The sequence below is a fragment of the Manis pentadactyla genome, chromosome 2 (assembly GCF_030020395.1).
Source record: "Manis pentadactyla isolate mManPen7 chromosome 2, mManPen7.hap1, whole genome shotgun sequence".
NCBI lineage: Eukaryota > Metazoa > Chordata > Mammalia > Pholidota > Manidae > Manis > Manis pentadactyla.
In genome coordinates, this window is record NC_080020.1 from 13,526,836 (window position 1) to 13,547,832 (window position 20,997).

General features: G+C 40.4%; 1 protein-coding gene across 1 annotated transcript in view; it reads left to right on the plus strand.

Annotated features, from left to right (window-relative positions):
• MIPEP (mitochondrial intermediate peptidase) overlaps positions 1–20,997 on the plus strand; it is a 175,057-nt gene that overhangs the window by 125,183 nt on the left and 28,877 nt on the right. Inside the window, exons 17-18 of the mRNA XM_036917412.2 lie at positions 15,870–15,991; positions 18,968–19,041. Of these exons, the coding sequence (XP_036773307.1) occupies positions 15,870–15,991; positions 18,968–19,041 (196 nt within the window). The remainder of the gene's footprint in view (positions 1–15,869; positions 15,992–18,967; positions 19,042–20,997) is intronic.

The following is a 20,997-nucleotide window of genomic DNA, read 5'->3' on the forward strand; positions in this document are numbered from 1 at the left end:
TGTTTCTATGATTTTGACTTTTTCTTTTTAAGAATCTATATGTAATTGATACCATACCATATTTGTCTTTCTCTATCTGGCTTATTTCACTTACCGTAATGCCCTCTGAGTTCATCTGTGTTGTCACGAATGACAGGACTTCTTATTTTAAGGCTAAATGATTTTCCATATGTATATACCGCATTTTACTTATCCATCCATCCATTGATGTACACTTAGGTTGTTTCCACACCTTGGCTATTTGACTAATGCTGCAGTGAATATGGGAATGCAGGTATCTCTTCATTGAAATTATAAGATAATAATTTCATTTCCCTTGGGTATATACCCAGAAGTGTGATTGGTGGATCAAAAGGTAGTCCAGTTTTTAAGTTCTTGAGGAACCTCCATACTGTTTTCCACAGTGGGCTGCACCAGTCGTCATCACCAGCAGTGTGCAAGGTTCTCTGCATGCCTGCCACAACTTGTCATTTTTGTCTTTTTGATAATAGCCATTCTAACAGATGTGAGGTGATATCTTACTGGGTTTTGATTTGCATGTCCCTGATGATTAGTGATGTTGTGCACCTTTTCATGTACCTGTTGACCATCAATATGTCTTCTTTGGAAAAATGTCTATTTAGGCTCTTTTGCCCATTTTTAAGTGGGCTTATTTGTTTTTTATGGTTTTCAGTTTTATGAGTTCCTAGTATAATTTAGAGATTAACTTCTTATGGATTTGTGGTTTGTGAATATTTTCTCCCATTCCATAGATTTTCATTTTGGAGATGGTTTTCTTTGCTGTGTAGTAACTTCTGGGTTATGTAGGCCATTGTTTATTTTTGCTCTTTTTGTCTTTGCTTTTGGTATCAAATCCACAAAATCATCACCAAGACCAATGTCTAAGATTGGCATGTTTTCATCCAGAAGTTTTATAGTTCCAGGTCTTATGTTCAAGTCTATAGTACATATTCAGTTACTTTCTGTATATGGCTTAAGGTAGTGATCTGGTTTCACTCTTTTGCATATGGCTGCCCAGTTTTCCTAACACCATTTATTGAAGAGATTATCCTTTTCCCATTGAGTATTCTTGTCTCTGTTGTCATAAATTAATTGACTGCATGGGTTTATTTCTGGACTCTCTGTTCTATTGATCTATGTGTCTGTTTTTGTCAATACCATGCTATTTTGTTTACTATAGCTTTGCAGTATAGTTTCAAATAAGGAAACATGACACCTCTAGCTTTATTCTTCTAAGATTGCTTTGTTCTTCTTTGTAAGATTCCTTCTTTCAAGGTCTTTTGTGTTTCCATACAAATTTTAGGATTCTTTTTTTCTAATTTTGTGGAAAATGCCATTGGAATTTTGGTAGGGATTGCATTGAATCTATAAATGGCTTTAGTTAGTATTGACATATTAACAATATTAATTCTTCCAGTCCATGAACATGGGATATATTTCCATTTGTTTGCACTATCTTCAATTTCTTTGATCATAGTCTTGTAGTTTTTGGTATATAGCTCCTTAGTATTGATATATTAACAATATTAATTCTTCCAGTCCATGAACATGGGATATCTTTCCATTTGTTTGCACTATCTTCAGTTTTTTTTATCATAGTCTTGTAGTTTTTGGTATATAGCTCCTTCATCTCCTTGCTTAAATTTATTCCTGGATATTTTATTCTTTTCAATGCAATTATACATGGGATTGTTTTCTTAATTTCTTTTTCTGATAGCTTATTAGTAGTAAATAGAAGTGCATAATATTTTGTATATTGAGTTTTACTGAATTCTGCAGCTTTACTGAATTCATTTATTATTCTTTTTTGTTTAGTCTTTAGGGTTTTATATATAAAATATCATATAATCTGCAAATAGGTACAGTTTTATTTCTTTCCTTCTGATTTGATGCCTTTCATTCCTTTTTCTTCCCTAATCACTCTAAGACTTTCAGTACTATGTTGATGACAGTGGTGATAATGGACATCCTTGTCTTGTTCTAGATCTTAGAGGGAAAGATTTCAGCATTTCACCATGAGTATGATAACAGTCATAGGCTTGTCATATATTGCTTTATTATGCTGAGCTACTTTTCCTGTCTACCCAGTTTTTTGAGAATTGCTATCATGAAAAGATCTTGAATTTTTTCAAATGCTTTTTCTGCATCTGTTGAGATGATCATATAGTTTTTATCTTATCTTTTGTTGAATTAGTGTAACACACTGATTGGTTTGGAGATGTTGAACCAACCTTGCATCCCTGGAAATAAGTCCCTCTTGATGCTCCTTTTAATGTACTGTTCAGGATTTTTGCATCTATCTTCTCCAGGGATATTAGCCAATAATTTTCTTTTCTGCTGGTATCCTTGTCTGCCTTTGGTGTCAGGGTAATTCTGGCCTTCACAAATTAGATGGAAGTGTTCCCTCCTCTTCCATTTTTTGGGAGCTTGAGAAGGGTTGGCATTAGTCTTTAACTGTTTGGTAGAATTCTCCTGTCATGCCCTCTGGATCTAGGATTTTATTTGTTGGGAAATTTTTTATTCCTGATTCAATCTTTTGGTAGTAATCATTCTGTTGAGTTTCTATATTTCTTCCTGATTCAGTCTTATATGTTTCTTGGAAAGTATTCATTTCTAGGTTTCCAGTTTGTTGGTATATAATTTTTCACCGTGCCTTAAGTCTTTGTATTTCTCTGTTATCAATTGTAATGTCTTTTTCATATTTAATATTTATTTGAGACCTCACACTTGGTACAGCTAGTTAATGGTTTGTCTACTTATCTTTTTTTTAAAAAAAAAAAGCTTTTAGTTTCATGGAGGACCAGATATGATGTCACCCTGGAAGTGACATCCCCAGATCCGGGCACCAGGGAGTGATAGCACCAGGAGGTGATATCACTGAATATGAGATCACTGGATATGAATCAGTCCTGAAGTGACATCATTGTGAGCTTGTGTATATAAGTTGTGCTCAGAAAATAAACTGCGTCACTTGTCTGCCATCAGTAGGCAGTGAACCTCCTGATCCCAGCTTTGGTTTCTGTGTCTTTCTTGTATCTTTTTCTGTATTTTCCTCAAGCTCCTCACTCCCACTCCACTCAGGTTTAGCTGGTTTGTGGAGCTGGTCTCCACAGGTGGTGCCTGAACAGGGACCTGAGTACAGAGTGAAGAGGACCTGAGAAGAGTCAGGTCTCGCGTGCATGGCTGGCACCTTCAGTGAGGAGTGGCTCTCGGTGGTGAATAGATGTGCATCTATAAGGTATGGACTTGGTGAAGTCCCAGAGGTAGTACGGGAATAGTAACATCAGGAGTAAAACTTGGGATAGCAAGGATCAAAGGACTGTTGGACCCTCAAATTTTTGTTTGTACATTTAGAGCTATAGCTATGGGTCAGTCTGTATATCAAAGGACCAGTTGTTTTTTATGCATATGCCTAAAACTACTCTTCGTAGTGTGGTATTGCTGTACGCACCCAGCAATTAGATGCTTTTCTTACCTTTATGCAAAATACTTGCCCCTGGTTTCCTGAAGGAGAAACCATAAACAAACAGCTCTGGCAAAAAGTGGGCCAACAACTCAAACGGCACTTCACCCTTCATGGGCCTCAGGACTTTTCCATGGAAACATTTGCCCTGTAGAATTTAATGAAAGAAAGTTTGGACTCCTCCCCCTCAGCCTCCTGTTTGCCAGGTAAACCTCTTGAAGAGAACGTTGTAGCTGAAAATTTTAAACAGACTGTGACTAGCTATGAGGCATTTTAAAATCCATGGCCTCAGAGAGTGGTAAATCTGCCTCCCGAATATGAGCAGAAACTAACCCAGAAGAAACAGCAATACATTCAGAAAGAATCTGGGTCATGGCGGGCAAGGAGGAGGATGATGACGCGCCTACGACTCCAAGGCAGAGTTAGCTGACCTTGGAAAGCCTAAAATAACCTCCCCTTATCTCCTGCTCCCTCCCTTTGCAAATCTACCTCATTCTCTCTAGTAATCTGCAAACTGGGCAATTAATTTAGCATGCAAGCCAAGCTGTAAACTACATAGTAGAAGTCAGGATAGATTCCATCTTTAACTTACTCTTTAGCAAACAGACAATAGCTCAGCCCATAATTGCATCATCACTTTGCAATTGAATATTAGTAACTAGAAAATCTTTGTATCAATTTCTATCTATGTATTCTATTATGTTAACTGTAGTCATTATGTCTCAATCTCTATGTTTGTATGTCTAAATGTGTAAATGAAAAATATTTTTCTACCTCTGGATGATATTAATAAAAACTGATTTACAGACAAGTGCTTGTAAAAATTGGGCATTCTAAAACTTCCAGAAATTCTAATAAAAAATACTAAACGTTAATGCTAATTTAAGTTGAACTAAAATGGACATGTCCTTATAGTTATCAGATGTCTAAGTTTACTTAAAGTCATTTAAGTTGACATTATCTGTTAAATCTTTCAAGAAGATGCTTAAAGACAGGCTTAACTTTGTCTAATGTTTAGTGAAAATTTTGTAAGTAATCTAGCACGGTTCCTAAAAATAAGTAAACAAGTATGGCAAATAAACATCTTAATAATAATAGTGTATTAATGTATAACACTGTATATCTGCAAACAGCCTAAGAATTTTTGTGGTAACCAAAATTCTTAAAGTTTTGCTAAGTTATATAGATGTAGTTTATGCTCAGTGACAAATTGTGCTGTAAGGCACATTTCCAAAAATGATAAAATGTATTCATAAATGTATAAGTCTGAGGAATGTTGATGTAACAGTTTACAATGGCCTCTTTTCCAGTGTTCACTGAAGGTTAAGGTACCAACTTTTTTTAAGTTCTAATTAAAACTACTCAATATAGTAAGGAAAACATTTCTGTATGCCAAAGAATGTGTGTTTTGATAAGAAGGTATAAGGAATAAAAATGCATTGTATTAAGAGTAATAGAATGTAACTTTGTTCTCAAGTACAGTTTATTGAATGCTTAAGAAAATAAGATCGTTTTTTTCTTTTTTTACATAATTCTCACCTAGTGCTCTTCGGAAGCAGTATTATAAATGCCTCACTTATTCTTTTTTACTGTTTTTTTTTTTATTAAGGTATCATTGATATACAATCTTATGAAGGTTTCACAAGAAAAGCAATGTGGTTACTACATTCACCCTTATTATCGAGTCCCCCCCATATCCCATTGTAGTCACTGTCCATCAGTATAGTAAGATGCCACAGAGTCACTACTTGTCTTCTCTGTGCTACATTGTCTTCCCCGTGACCCCACATACACCATGTGCACTAATCATGATACCCCTCAACCCCCTTCTCCCTCACACCCCACCCACCCTCCCCTTTGGTAACTGCTAGTCCCGTCTTGGAGTCTGTGAGTCTGCTGTTGTTTTGTTTCTTCAGTTTTTCTTTGTTGTTCTACTCCATAAATGAGTAAAATAATTCGCTACTTGTCTATCTCCGCCTGGCTTATTTCACTGAGGATAACACCCTCTAGCTCCATCCATGTTGTTGCAAATGGTAGGATTTGTATTCTTCTTAAGGGTGAATAATAATCCATTGTATATATGTAGCACATCTTCTTTATCCATTCATCTATTGATGGACACTTAGGTTGTTTCCACATCTTGGCTATTGTAAATAGTGCTGCAATAAGCATGGGGTGCATATGTCTTTGGAATCTGAGATCTTGTTTTCTTTGGGTAAATTCCTAAGAGTGAATTTCCTGGGTCAAATGGTATTTCTAATTTTAGGTTTTTGAGGAACCTCCATATTGCTTTCCACGTGGTTGAACTAATTTACATTCCCACCAGCAATGTAGGAGGGTTCCCCTTTCTCTGCAACCTTGCCAGCATTTGTTATTCCTTGTCTTTTGGATGTAAACCATCCTAACTAGTGTGAGGTGATATAGCATTGTGGTTTTAATTTGCATTTCCCTGATGATTAGTGATATGGAGTATCTTTTCATGTGCCTGTTGGCCATCTGAATTTCTTCTTTGGAGAAGTGTCTGTTCAGATCCTCTGCCCATTTTTTAGTTGGGTTATTTGCTTTTTGGGTGTTGAGGCATGGGAGTTCTTTATATATTTTGGATGTCAACCCCTTTTCAGATATGTCATTTGTGAATATATTTACCCGTACCGTAGGATGCCTTTTTGTTCTACTAATGGTGTCCTTTGCTGTACAGAAGTTTTTTAGCTTGATTTAGTCCCATTTGTTCATTTTTGCTTTTGTTTCACTTGACCGAGGAGATATGTTCAGGAAAAAATTGCTCATGTTTATATTCAAGAGGGTTTTGCTTCATATTCTTCTAAGAGTTTTATGATTTCATGACTTACATTCAGGTCTTTGATCCATTCAAGTTTACTTTTGTGTATGGAGTTAGACAGTAATCCTGTTTCATTCTCTTACATGTAGCTGTTCAGTTTTGCCAACACCAGTTGTTGAAGAGGCTGTCATTTCCCCATTGTGTGTATGGAGTTAGACAGTAATCCTGTTTCATTCTCTTACATGTGTCCCCATTGTGTGTCCATGGCTTCTTTATCATATATTAATTGGCCATATATATGTGGGTTTATATTTGGACTGTCTATTCTGGTCCATTGATCTATGGGTCTGTTCTTGTGCAAGTACCAAATTGTCTTGATTACTGTGGCTTTGTAGTAGAGCTAGAAGTCAGAAGTGTAATTCCCCCCAGCTTTATTCTTCCTTCTCAGAATTGCTTCGGCTATTCAGGGTCTTTTGTGGTTCCATATGAATTTTAGAACTACTTGTTCTAGTTCATTAAAAAATGCTGTTGGAATTTTGATAGGGATCGCATTGAATCTGTAGATTGCTTTAGGCAGGATGGCCATTTTGACAATATTAATTCTTCCTATCCATGAGCACAGGATGTGTTTCCATTTACTGGTATATTCTTTAATTTCTCTCCTGAGTGTCTTGTAATTTTCAGAGTATAGGTCTTTCACCCCCTTGGTTATGTTTATTCCTAGGTATTTTATTCTTTTTGATGCAGTTGTAAATGGAATTGTTTTCATGATTTCTCTTTCTTCTAGTTCATCATTAGTATATAGGAATGCACCAGATTTCTGTTTATTGATTTTGTGTCCCTCAACTTTGCTGAATTCAGATATTAGATCTAGCAGTTTTGGAGTAGATTCTTTAGGGTTTTTTATACAACATCATGTCATCTACAAACAACAGGTTCAGTTTAATGTCTTCCTTGCCAATCTGGATGTCTTTTATTTCTTTGTGTTGTCTTATTGCCATGCTAGGACCTCCAGTACTCTGTTGAATAAAAGTGGGGAGAGTCGGCATTCTTGTCTTGTTCCTGATCATAGAGGAAAAGCTTTTGGCTTTTCACTATTAAATATGATCTTGGCTGCGGGTTTGTTGCATATGGCCTTTATTATGTTGAGGTACTTGCCCTCTATACCCATTTTGCTGAGAGTTTTTATCATGAATGGATGTTGAATTTTGTCAAATGCTTTTTCAGCATCTCTGGAGATGATCATCTGGTTTTTGTCCTTCTTTTTGTTGATGTGGTCGATGATGTTGATGGATTTTCAAATATTGTACCATCCTTGCATCGTTGGAATAGATCCCACTTGATCTTGTTAGATGTTTTTTTGATGTATTTTTGAATTCGGTTTGCTAATATTTTGTTGAGTATTTTTGCATGTATCTTCATCAGGGATATGGTCTGTAATTTTCTTTTTTTGTGGTGTCTTTCCTGGTTTTGGTATTAGAGTGATGCTGGCCTCATAGAATAAGTTTGGAAGTATTCTCTCCTCTTCTACTTTCTGGAAAACTAAGGAGGATGGGTATTCGGTCTTCTGTAAATGTTTGATAAAATTCATCAGTGAAGCTATCTGGTCCAGGATTTTTTTGTTAAGTGGTTTTTGATTACCAATTCAATTTCATTGTTGGTAATTGGTCTGTTGCAGATTTTTATTTCTTCCTGGGTCAGCCTTGGAAGGTTGTATTTTTCTAGAAAGTTGTCCATTTCTGTTAGGTCATCCAATTTGTTAGCACATAATTTTTCATAGTATTCTCTACTAATTCTTTGTATTTCTGTGGTGTCCGTAGTGATTTTTCCTTTCTCATTTCTGATCTGTTTATGTGTGAGACTCTCTTTTTTTCTTGATAAGTCTGTCTAGGGGTTTATCTATTTTGTTAATTTTCTCAAAGAACCAGCTCCTGCTTTCATTGATTCTTTCTATTGTTTTATTCTTCTCAATTTTATTTATTTATGCTCTGATCTTTATTATGTCCCTCCTTCAACTGACTTTGGGCCTCATTTGTTCTTTTTTTCCAGTTTCATTAATTGTGAGTTTAGACTGTTCATTTGGGATTGTTCTTCTTTCCTGAGATAGGCCTGTATTGAAATATACTTCCCTCCTAGCAGGGCCTTTGCTGTGTCCCACAGATTTTGCGGTGTTGAGTTATTGTTTTCATTTGTCTCCATATATAGCTTGATCTCTGTTTTAATTTGATCATTGATTCATTCATTATTTAGGAGCATGTTGTTAAGCTACCATGTGTTTGTGGGCTTTTTGTTTTCTTTGCATAATTTATTTCTAGTTTCATACCTTTGCGGTCTGAGAAGCTAGTTGGTACAATTTCAATCCTTCTGAATTTCCTGAGGCTCTTTTTGTGGCCTAGTATCTGATCTATTCTTGAAAGTGTTCCATGTGCATTTGAGAAGAATATGTATCCTACTGCTTTTGGGTAGAGTGTTGTGTAGATGTCTGTTAGGTCCATATGTCCTAATGTGTTGTTCAGTGCCTCTGTTTTCCTTCTTATTTTTGTGTGGTTGATCTGTCCTTTGCAGTGAGTGGTGTGTTGAAATCTAAAATGCATGCATTGCATTCTGTTTCCCCCTTTAAATCTGTTAGTGTTTGTTTCACATATGTAGGTGCTCCTGTGTTGGGTGCATATATATTTAGAATGGTTATATCCTCTTGTTGGACTGACCCCTTTATCATTATGTAATGTTCTTCTTTATCTCTTGTTACTTTCATTGTTTTGACGTCTATTTTGTCTGATACAAGTACTGCAACTTCTGCTTTTTTGTCCCTATTATTTGCATGAAGTACCTTTTTCCCTCCCTTCACTTTTAGTCTGTGTATTTTTTGAAGTGAATCTCTTGTAGCAGCATATAGATGGTCTTTTTTTTTTAATCCTTCTGGAACTCTGTGTGTTTTGATTGGTACATTCCTTCCATTTACATTTAGGTTGATTATCAATAGATATGTACTTATTGTCTTGCAGGCTTTAGATTTTGTGGTTACCAAATGTTCAAGGGCATCTTCTTTACTATCTAAGAGTCTAACTTAACTCACTTAGTATGCTGTTTCAAACACAATCTAAAAGTTTTTTTTTCTCCTCTCTTTCTTTTTCTTCCTCCTGAATTCTTTATGTATTAGGTGTCATATTGTGCAGTCTTTGTGTATCCCTTTAATGACTGTGTGGGTAGTTAATTTAATTTTTCATTTGCTTAGTAATTAATTGGTCTACTTCCTTTTCAATGGTTTTATTTTCTCTGGTGACAGCTATTTAGCCTTAGAATCACTTCCATCTATAGCAGTCCCTCCAAAATACACTGTGAAGATGGTTTGTGTGAGGTAAACTCCCTCAACTTTTGCTTATATGTAAAATGTTTAATCCCTGTTTCAAATTTAAGTGATAGTTTTGCTGGGTAGTCTAGTCTTGGTTCAAGGCCCTTCTGTTTCATTGCATTATATATATCATGCCATTCCCTTCTGACCTGTAAGACTTCTGCTGAGTTTCCTTTGTATGTGATAATTTTTCTCTTTCTGGCTGCTTTTATACTCTGTCCTTATCTTTGATCTTTGCCATTTTAATTATTTTATGTCTTGTTGCTGTCTTCTTTGGGTCCCTTGTGTTGGGAGATCTGTGCACTTCCATGGCCTGAGAGACTATTCCCTTCCCCAGATTGGGGAAGTTTTCAGCAATTCTTTCATCAAAGAGACTTTCTATCCCTTTTTTTCTTTCTTCTCCATCTGCTGCCCCTGTAATGTGAACATTCTTCCTTTTGAATTGCTCACACAGTCCTTATAATATTCTTTCATTCCTGAAGATCCATTTTTCTCTGTGCCTCAGCCTCTTTGTATTCCTGTTCTCTAGTTTGTATTTCATTTAATGTCTCCTCTACCTCATCTAATTTCTTTTAAATCCCTCCATTGTATGTTTCATTTCAGATCCTCTGTTTAGCAAAGTTTCTATCTCTTTCTTGAAATCCTCCCTGAGTTCTTGAATATGTTTCTGTAGCTCCTTGAGCATATTTATGATTTTTATTTTAAAATTTTTATCAGGAAGACTGGTGATTTCAGTTTCACTCAGCCCTCTTTCTGGTGTTAATGGGATTTTGGGTTGTACCAGGTTCTTTTGCTGTTTCATATTTCTAATGATTGCTATGGAATAATAACTTTGTTTAGTGGCACTCCTAGTGCCCAGAAGCTTTACTCTCGAGTTGCTAGCCCCTGGAGTGATATCGTGGGGGACGCAGGCAAGCGGTGCCAGTGCCTGCTGGTAGGAAAGAGCTCTTTCTTGCTTCCCATCTGCAGTGCCTGTCCGCTTCCCTAGCCAGTGGGCTGAGCATGCAGGGAGGAGCCTCTATACTATGCCCTTGTACCTGCCATAGGCGGGGCCACCCTCCTGCTGGCCTGGCCCAATGGCTGGGGTAGCAGGTTTGCCAACCCATGCCTGCTGGGAGGAAGGAGTTGCAGACTGTGTATCTCAGTGTGGGGCTATGGTGCTGTGTTTCCAGCCAGGGGGATGTAGTGTGTGAAGCTCCTTAAAGTTCCCAACCTGCTGGGCTGAATGTACCAGGATGATTTCGTCCACCTGTCTTTTCTCCTTAGCAGCAAGCTCTGTGTAATCCTTGCCCCTTTAGCAGCCCTCTTGCTCTCAGGAAGTCTAAGTACCTGCCTTTCTTTTGTTCTGGAGTGGCCGGCTGTGGGTACCTGTTCTCCACAAGCGGCTGGAATCTCAGTCTCTCCTGGTATTCCACATGTCTTTGCTTTCCAATCCTCTGATCTCCAGAGCACCATGTAATGTGGGTTCGTACTCCTGGAGCAGATGTCCAAGGGTGGGTGTTTAGCAGTCCTGAGCTTCTACTCCCTCCCTGCTCTGTTTCTCTTCCTCCCACCAGTGAGCTGGGGTAGGGGAAGGGCCTGGGTCCTGCCAGATTGTGACTTTGCTACTTTACCCTTTTCTGTGAGGTCTGCTCTTTTTCCCAAATGTAGGCCATCTGTTGAAGTCTTCTTCCTGCTCACTCTTTCAGGATCAGTTGTATTTGTTGTATTTTCATGTTATATGTGGTTTTGGATGGAGATGTCTGTCTCACTTCTCATGCTGCCATCTTGTTTAATCTCAATAAGGACTTTTTATCAAGTTAGAATTGCTATTTGATATTAATTCATGGAAAAGATATACATACACACACATTAAGAGAGAGAATGTAAACATGTGAAGGCAGATAGGAAAATATCCCCTTCTGCTCTCCTTTGTGGTTAAGTAGTTAAACAAATACGAATGCCAGATTTAGTATTATAAGAGATAGTCCACAGACCAACAGCATTGCACATGAAGAACGTGAAGTCACAATTGTATGTCCACAAAGACTAGCTCAGCAACTTGTTTCTGTCTTGCTGTCTTTTAGTTAGCCTAATCACAACAGGCCCACGTTGAACAACAGGCCTTTAGGAGCGGGTAGGGGATTCTTGCCCATTGTCAGTGTAGGTCCCTGAAGCTTGACAAGAGACGGAAATCACACACTGGGAAACACCACACAGATGTTGTACATAGTCCAGGCTGGGAGCTCTGGTGCCAAAAGTAGCCTCAAATGTTTTATATCACCTATCAAGTGATGCAGCCAAAGAAATATTTTTTTAAAAACTGTTATAATTGTCAACCTGAGTTACAAGCCCTGTAATGTCCCCTTGTTTGTGATATGGATGTTATTCCTGACCTCGTCACTTCAGTCAAAAGTCTAATGTGTCATAACATTGAGCATCATGATGAAAGAATCCTGTAGCATCCACCTGTCCGTCCTTCCATCCATTGAGGAGACAGCTTTGAATTCCTGCTGCTCACGTACCTTACTGGGCATGGGTGCAGTGCTGTGGTCTCTGCTCTTGAGGGAATTTCAGTTAAGTAAGGCGCTCACCAAGGGAGCAGCAGTTGCTGTTTCTCTTCTCACACAGTTTATAGTATTCCACCTATAAAAATGTTTTAAAATGAATAAATTAGTTACACACATAGAGTTAGAAATGAAGAAATGAAAGACTATTTGAAAGTATAATTAAGAGACATAATTAGTTCAGTCATTTGCCATTTAACACGTAGTTTCTGAGGGCTTACTCTGTACTGGCCCCTCTTCTAGCTTCAAACTGAAAATAGAGAGTAAGTGACTGGCTACCTTGTAGCCTTTCCATTCCTGCCTGTCTCCTTTCATCCCTGTCGTGTCTCCAATTAGAGGGCAGTCAGGTGGTCCGGAAAGGTCTATAGCAAATAAGAATCCTCAAAAGGCCTCCCCTTCCCTGATTTCTGAAGCAAGTCACAGTATCACGGAATTCCTAATATGTTGGAGCACCCACCCCACATTTCTGTCTTTCATATGGGATCACTGAGATAGTCCAACTCAGAACGATCTGAAGAGTCACGCCTTGGGATAGTGTTAGGATGGAAAAGCCACACCTCTGGTCAGAATGAAGAAGAAACCACAAAGATATTTTGAGTCCTGTTTTCCAGGTCAGATCTACACATTACACTTTGAAGGAAGGGCAAAAACGTTTGTCCCATCTGACAAATATCCCTTAGGAAGAAGAAAACTTTGATTTAAAAGGGGGAGGATATAATTCCAGAGCTTAAAAATGAAATGCTTTTATTTTTCCCAACGAATGAGTGAAATGGTAACGATGACTTAATATTGGGTTGAATTAGCAGGAATTCAGCTCTTAGTAGTCAGACCACAGTGGAATTGTAGGTGTCAGTGTGCCGTGAACTTACACACCACTTATGAAATGTGTCAGGTGGTTGGATATATTTTACTTAACATATCTTGTGCTATGGAAAGGGCGTAGTACCAAACTCAAACCTGTAATTAAAGAACAGGATGCAATGAGAGGTGTGTTGTGCCGAATTATCTGTATCCAGGTAGGGATGTTGGTATAAGACAGATGCTTTGGCAGTGCACAAATCCTGATTTTTCTTCTATACTTCTGTAAGGTCTTATTTTTATTACTCTGTTTATGTGAGAACTCAGTTACAAGTTGATGAAACTAAGGAACTTAGGAATTTCTTAGCTCAATTCAAATGCCACTGTTGAAGTAGGCCATCTTTCAAGACAAAACAAAACTGTATTCAGCTTGAATCTAAACAAAATTAAACTCTGCTCTATACTACAAAGACTGCCAGACTAGTTCTGGCAGATCGCCAAGAAGAAAACATTTTAAAGACAGAGCCCCTTGACTGTACGCTACCATGCTACCAGAGAGAGGTGTGCATCGCCAATAGCATGAGAACCAGTATTAGTGAAGTAGCAAAACAGCAGGCCGTATTCCATTACAGAAGATAGCATCACATTCCAGTGGCTTTATATGAGAAAGATTACCACTGGCCCATTAAGATTCCAGCATAACACAAAAACTCACATAGATTTCTTTTTTAAAAATATGACAGGGTATGCAGAAGTGTGTATATGTTACAGGTGAATTCCTAAAGAACCAAACCCTTTGACTAAAAATTTACTCAAAGTTTGTTGTGATCATATTTGACCCATAGATTGTCCTTGGCTCTGTGCCTTCGATTTAAGTACCCCTGGCTTATAAACAGGGTAGAAAGCCTGTCTCTACCTTCCCATGCCCTCCACTCCCCCTGAGGTACCCGTTGGCGGGAGAGGGTGTGGTCACGTTCTCTTGGCCGGGGCAAGGCTTTGGCTGAGCTTTTAGGGCCTCAGCCCCACCGCTCTTCTTGCTTCCATGGTGCTGTATGGTGGCAGCACCAGTGCCTGGGGCAAAGTAGATAGGATCCAGGGCTGGTTACTGTAACAGACCCCAAACCACAGCCTTGTGAGCCACGCCAGGGCTGGTGGTGGCTGCATGGAGTCAGAAACCATGCTTCTGGCTTGTGGCCGTCCCTCTGCTGGGGCCTCACCCTCACAGATGGCCCCAAGTGTCACACCAGCAAGCAGTAGAGGAAGCATCTCTCCTTCAGGGACATGACTCACCAGGCGTCTGCCCTACTCCAGCCAGTCATATTCTTTTTGAAAAAGGTCGGACTGCATACAGATGGTGATCATTCATCTCAGCCATGATGTGCTCATCACTCATGTTCAGAACTAGCTAAGGTACTCCGGGCACGCTTTCCTTTAACACAGCACCTGTGCCTGATCCAGGCACAATATTTGTCCCAAAGTGTTGAGCACACTCACAGAGTAACTAGCACTGTTATTTCATCATTAAAGTCACTGTGCAGTAGATACGGGACTTAGAGTATGTTCTAAAATTTACCACACCACTGTGATCATGGAGCATCTATTTTTTTTAATGTTTGTTTCTTAATCAGTTAGGTAGAAGTTGCTTATCTAGTTTAAAGATTTGTGGTGAGGATTTTACTTCATATTTTATTTTCTAAGGAATTAAAAGATGTATTAGAGAATGACTTACTTAAAAAACTTGGGCTTATAGACTTACTGTGATCATTTCGCAGCATATACAAATACTGAATCATTATATTGTACACCTGAAACTAATATAACGTGTCAGTTATACTGTAATTTTTAAAAAGTGAAAAAATTCAACTATGCATGAAAGAATAGTATGTCCATCTGTCAGTAACGAGTAATGTGTGGCTTTTTGGTTACATCTTTAAAAAAACAAACAGGCTTCCCATTTTTTTTTCCAACAAACTTTAATGACAGATAAAGCATACATTAGAAGACAGTGGATTATTGCATGTCAGACTTGTTTGTTTTAGAGAAGTACAAATCTTTAAGTGATAAATATGTCTTTTGAGGATAGTTTTGATAATTCTAGCTTCTGTTGTGTCAGTGTTAACATGAATACACCATGGCAACCTTATGCATTTGCACTCGGATAACCTTCCTCCTGCTAATCACAACGTAGGTGTTTCAGCTCTCGGTACAGAGAAAGAACAGTACTGGCAGAAAAAGAGTTTTCCAGTGGAAGGGCACTCCTTGAAACCTCACATGGCCCTCCTTGTAATAAGTACATAATTGTCTTCCAAAAGAAGGGGTGCGCTTAGTGCCAGACCCACAGTCCCCTCTTCTGATGCCGATGGCCAGACAGTCCAAGCAGGCTGCAGGGGGTGCGCAGGTCCGGCCCTGCCCCATTAGCACCACCCCCGCTGCAGCGTCTGGGCTGTTCTCAACACTGCGGCCACACGGGTGAGGCCTGGCAGAGTCAGACTCGTGCAGAGCAGCTAAGTGCCAGGCTTGGTGTCTTCAAGGCCTCCCTCTGGGGCTTGCAGACGGTTGCCTTCTTGCTGTGTCCTCACGTGGTCTTCCGTTTGTGCCCACCCTGCCTGGGACCTGTCCCCCTGTAGGATTAGGGCCCTGCCCAACAGCTTCTTTGACATTAGTCACCCTATTAAAGGCCCTTTCTCCAAATAGTCAAGATTCTGAGATACTAGGGGTTAGGGCTTCAACATGTGAGTTTAAGGGGATGCATTTTAGCCTGTAACAGTTTACAAAATGTGAAAAAATAGTAGTTTTGTGAATAATGTGACCCTCTATGGTTAAATTAAAATATTTGCAGGTTTCCTTACATGCTTCCATTGTGTTCTTATACCTAACGTCTGAGGATAGAGAGCCTTCCCTGTTTCCCATGCTGTGTTTCTGTTTTGCAAGGCCTGGCAGCTGCGATTCAGCCACCTCGTGGGCTATGGTGCCAAATATTACGCTTACCTGATGTCCAGGGCAGTAGCTTCCATGGTTTGGAAGGAATGTTTTCAACAGGATCCTTTTAACAGGTAATAAGGGGGAGGGGCCCATAGAACATCCCCTTCTTCAACTTCAGCAGTCCCCACCCCCAGCATCTGAAGTCAGGCCCTGAGGGCCTCAGACCCTTGGAATACAGCCCAAACCTGGCAGGAAACCGAGCCCCACCACTGCCCAGCCTCCTTCAGGCCCGGCCCCCCTCCTGCTCCCAGGCCCGGACTCCCCAGCCCCCTCCCACCCGGGCCCTGGGGCTGCTCCGCCGGGTCATCTCGCGCCCCCGGCCTGCCCTTGGAAACCCGCGGCCAGGGCTCTCCTGCGGCTCCCGGCTGCACCAGCCCCTGGTTGTTGGCACCCGGCTGCCGTCCTTGGGCCTCCTGTCCCCTTCAGCAGGCTTCCTTATTTTCAGCCCGAGCTCCTGAAGTCTCCTGGCGGGGAACCCCTCATTCGCTCCTTAACTGCCCAGGAAAGGGCTGGCCTGTGCCTCGCTGGGGTCAGCGCCAATGCAGAATTTGATTACCGATGTCAGTTGACCGCCCAGCCTGTCCTGGGAAGTTCCCGTCTGCGTGGCTGTGGGGCACTCTTGCCGGTGGAGGCCTTGCTGGTAGGAGGAGGGCAGAGTGAGGAATGGGAACTGCTCCCCCGGCCTTCCTCCAGGCACCCCTCGGTGGAGACAGTGGCCACCGCGTGGCGTGGGCGACAGCATCTCTGACCACCCCCCAGCCTCCTGGGGCCTCCCGCGCAGCCTCGCTCGGGGTTTCTGTAGTCAGGGTAGTCAGTGGCTCAGACAACACAGTCTCCACAGTGGAGGCAGGCCAAGGGGTGCTGGACGAGGAGGAACCGCCGGGCTGGATGGGCAGCCTGTGTCCCCGGATCTGGGAAGGGGAAGGCTCCTGCGGGGCAGAGAAGCACCGAGAGTTCCCGTGCTCCCTGCTGGGCCTCCTCCTCGTGCTCCTCCAGGCCTCCCTCTGACCCCAGGAACCACGGGAAGCCAAGTTCCAGTTTCATGCCTTACAAGGAGCTTCCTTGGAAAGCAAACCACTAATTATGACCTGGTCCAATAGTCAGAAAGCCTCTTACCTCCTCACCACACAGACACCGCTCAGGCAGCCGGGGCTGGTGACTGCTGCCTCCCCTGCTTCCATGTTGAAGATAACTGGCCTCTCAGATTTTACAGGGCCCTGGACGTGCCTATACGGCACGTAATTCACATGCTCAGCAGCCTCGGCAGAGCAGGTACTTATTATTAGGGAGAGTGAGGCTCAGAGAGAAGTGATTCGTTCAGAGACTTCCCTGTTAACAAACCGGATTGGGATTGTAGTCTAGATCTCTTAATTCTTAGCCCTCTTCCCCCCCTGTCTCCTGTACCCCTTAGCTCCTCATACAGTGTGACATAGCTTTGGATTTTTTCAGCAGTCAAAACCACAAGTGTTTCCAGAGTCTTTTGAACTTGGATCTGATGTAGTAGGATTTTTTAGTGTTTTACAGCTTGGTACCCACATGTTATTTTCTTCTGCCCTTTGCACACTGTAGACATTTGGTCTGCTTTTCAGATTTTATTATTTTCAAAGGATCTAAAGCCAAAATTGACTACAGTAAATTTGGGGGCTTATGATTCTTTACTGGAGGTTTCTATAAAATAGGGAAAATATTTTGTTTAAAGGAACTACATTTTACTAGAAAACCACATACTATTAAATATATATATTTCCAAGTGTTTATATCTTGTTTATAGGTGCGCTCTTGCCTAGACATGTAGATGCCATACTTTTATAGACATGTAAAAGTAAGCTAGTGAAAATACTCATCGAACTAGACTATTGCTAACCTCTGTCAAAAGGTCCTTTTTGATCCCGACTCTGAAAAGCCACCAGGCCGAAGTCCACATCAGGAAGCCGGGCAGTGCAGAGCTGAGGCCAGCCGAGAGCCGGAGGCCCGGGAGCGGCAGCGTAGCTCTAAGGAAAGAGGCTACAGGCTGTGGCCGGGAGGGGACACCGAGGTCCCCAGGCCAGAGGTCAGGCAGGGCTCCTCAGGCTCCGTGTCCCCTCCCAGAGAAGGCCCAGCCTCTGTCCACGTTTCCTGCTTCATGGCACACCTTGCCTTAGTGCCCACTTTAGGATCTAACTAGGATTAGTGCTTGATATCAGCATATTTCTGATACTAGAATGCTATCAAAAATTTTAATTAGAGACCATGTTCATAAAATTGCCCAGACGTAAAGATGCTTTAAAAATAGTGGAATGAAACATAACTTATGTAGCTTATGTCATTATAGCGTGTAGTCTTGGCATTAAAGGAATTGCATTTCCCATAAAATAGGACTGAGTAGCACTAAATAGTTCATCTCCATCTACCCTTAATTTGGAGACTTTCTATATGTGAGAGTCCTTCAAAATCAGCCTTGTCAATTATAGACAATGTTCCTTCTAGAATCCATCAGAAGACAAAAACAGGCATGTACCCCCTTCCCCTTAGCAGTTCACTCCAGGGGCAGTTTTCTGTCCCATTAGCTGCTCTCCTCAGCCCAGGTCTCCTGGTGTCATTAACCCTCTCCCACCAGCTTTTTTTCCTTCTCTCTTATTTCAGTGTTGTTTTTCTCTCTTTGTTAGGTGCCATCTCAAATTCTTTGTTGAACAGAAAAGACAGCATAAATGATTCCAAGTCTCCCTTTAAGATAATCCTAAAGATGACAGAGCATAGGATATAATCTTTTACTTATTCTCTAATACGTAAACTAAATAAAGCTTTCTGTGAAGAGAGGTTGCCTGCTATAAAACAGGAAGCTGAAAATACAGTTATCCCTTTAAACCTGGTTTTACTTACTAGAATCATTTAAAAATTGGAACTAGATTTTTAGAGGCAAGAAAATAATAAGGGGCCAGATTGCCTTATGGAGGCAGCTTCTCTGAGTATGACATCAGTGCAGTTTCATCTGAGAAACAATGCTCCGTGTGAGTGGGGGCTGCAGGCTGTGCATGCAGGGGCCTGTAACCGTCTCCTGTCTCCCCCAGGGCAGCGGGCGAGCGCTACCGCAGGGAGATGCTGGCCCACGGCGGGGGCAAGGAGCCTCTGCTCATGGTGCAAGGTAAGTGAAATGGGGACTGGGGACTTCTCTGTAACACCTCCCCTCTCCCCCAATTCTTAAGACTTTTTGGTTACATCTTTTAGTATTAGCTCTGAGTTACTTTCTGCACCATCTGTGGTGAAAGCTGTTTCACATTTTCTGCATACATTTTTATCCTTTAAAGAAATGATGCTTTAGCTGTGGACTTTGTTGTGGGCATCCATCTCATTGTATCCCAAATAACAATAATTTTTAGTTACTGTGATTTACTTAGATGCTAGGATAAAATTTCAGGTTTTAACTTTCAAAATGGTACTAATGCTCTAATAGGAAATTTGTTAATTTGTCATAAATTTTCAAAAAATTTGTCTTTAGATATGAAGAGGTCACAATATATTTCTTTATTCTTTAGTCTAAAGAACTCATTTATTTCTTATTCCTTTATTTCCTTCTTTGAAAGCTTAGCTGCGCATTTGCTAGGAACTCCGAGGCATCCATTTGGATTTTTTTCCCCATTGAAAAGTTAGAGCCTGATTAAATTGTCTCTTTGAGGTATCACGATGCCTCTTGGCCAATGTAATTTTTAAAGTAGTTTTTTTATTGAAGTATTTTCACTGAAAATTTAGTTGTAAATGAAAGTGACCGACATGATTTTTCATAAAATGTTGTCACACATTTCAAGGAAGATGTGATTATTGGAAATTCTCAGTATATTGATAATCTTATTTGCAGCTGATCCCTGTGACTAGCTGATAAAAATTGCACTTAGGAAATAACTTCTGGTATTGGAGAAATATTGTTTTGTTGTAGTACAGGCACACCTCAGAGCTACTATGGGCTCAGTTCCAGATCACCACTACAAGTGCATATCACAATAAACGAGTCAAATGAATTTTTTGGGTTTCCCAGTACATGTAAGTTATATTTACATTATACTGTAGTCTATCAAGTGTGCAATAGCATTATGTCTGAAAAAACAATGTACATACCTTAATTTAACAATAGCGGTTAAAAACTGCTAATCATCATCTGAGCTTTCAACAACTCATAATCGTTTTGCTTGGGGAGGGTCTTGCCTCGGTGTGGGTGGCTGCTGACTGAGCAGGGCGGTGGGTGAGCTGAAGGTTGGGGTGGCTGTGGCCATTTCTTAAGGTAAGACAACATGAAGTTTGCTGCGCCCATGGACTCTTCCTTTCATGAGTGGTTTTTCTGTAGCATTCAATGTTGTTCAGTAGGATTTTATCCACAGTAGAACTTACTTCAAAATTAGAGTCAATCCTCTCAAGCCTGCCACTTCCTTATTAACTAGGTTTAAGTAATGTTCTAAATCCTTTATTGTCATTTCATCAGTCTTCACAGCATCTTTACCAGGAGTAGATTCATTCTCAAGAAACCACTTTCTTTGCTCATCCATAAGAAACAACTCATCTGTTCAGCTTGTCTCGTGATACTGCAGCAGCTCAGTCGCATCTTCAGACCCCGCGTCCAATCCTAGTTCTCTTGCTGTTTCCAACACATCTGCAGGTACTTCCTCCTCAGAAGTCTTGAGCCCCTCAAAGTCATGCATGAGAATTGGAATCAACTTCTTCCAAACTCCTGTTAGTATTTTGACCTCTTCCCATGAGTCACAAAAGTTCTTAATGGCATCTAGAATAGTGAATTCTCTCCAGAATATTTTCAATTAATTTTGTCCAGATCCATTAGAAGAATCACTATCTATGGCAGCTACAGCTTGACATGTATTTCTTAAATAATAAGATTTGAAAGTGAAATTGCTCCTTAATCCATAGGCTGTAGAGTGAATGCTGTGGTACTGAGATCAGAACAACATTCATCTTGTTGTCCATCTCCATCCGAACTCTTGGCTGACCAGGAGCCTTGTCAATGAGCAGTAGTAGTTTGGACATAATCTTTTTTCTGAACAGTGGGTCTCAACAGTGGGCTTAAATTATTTATTCAGTAAACCATGTTATAAAC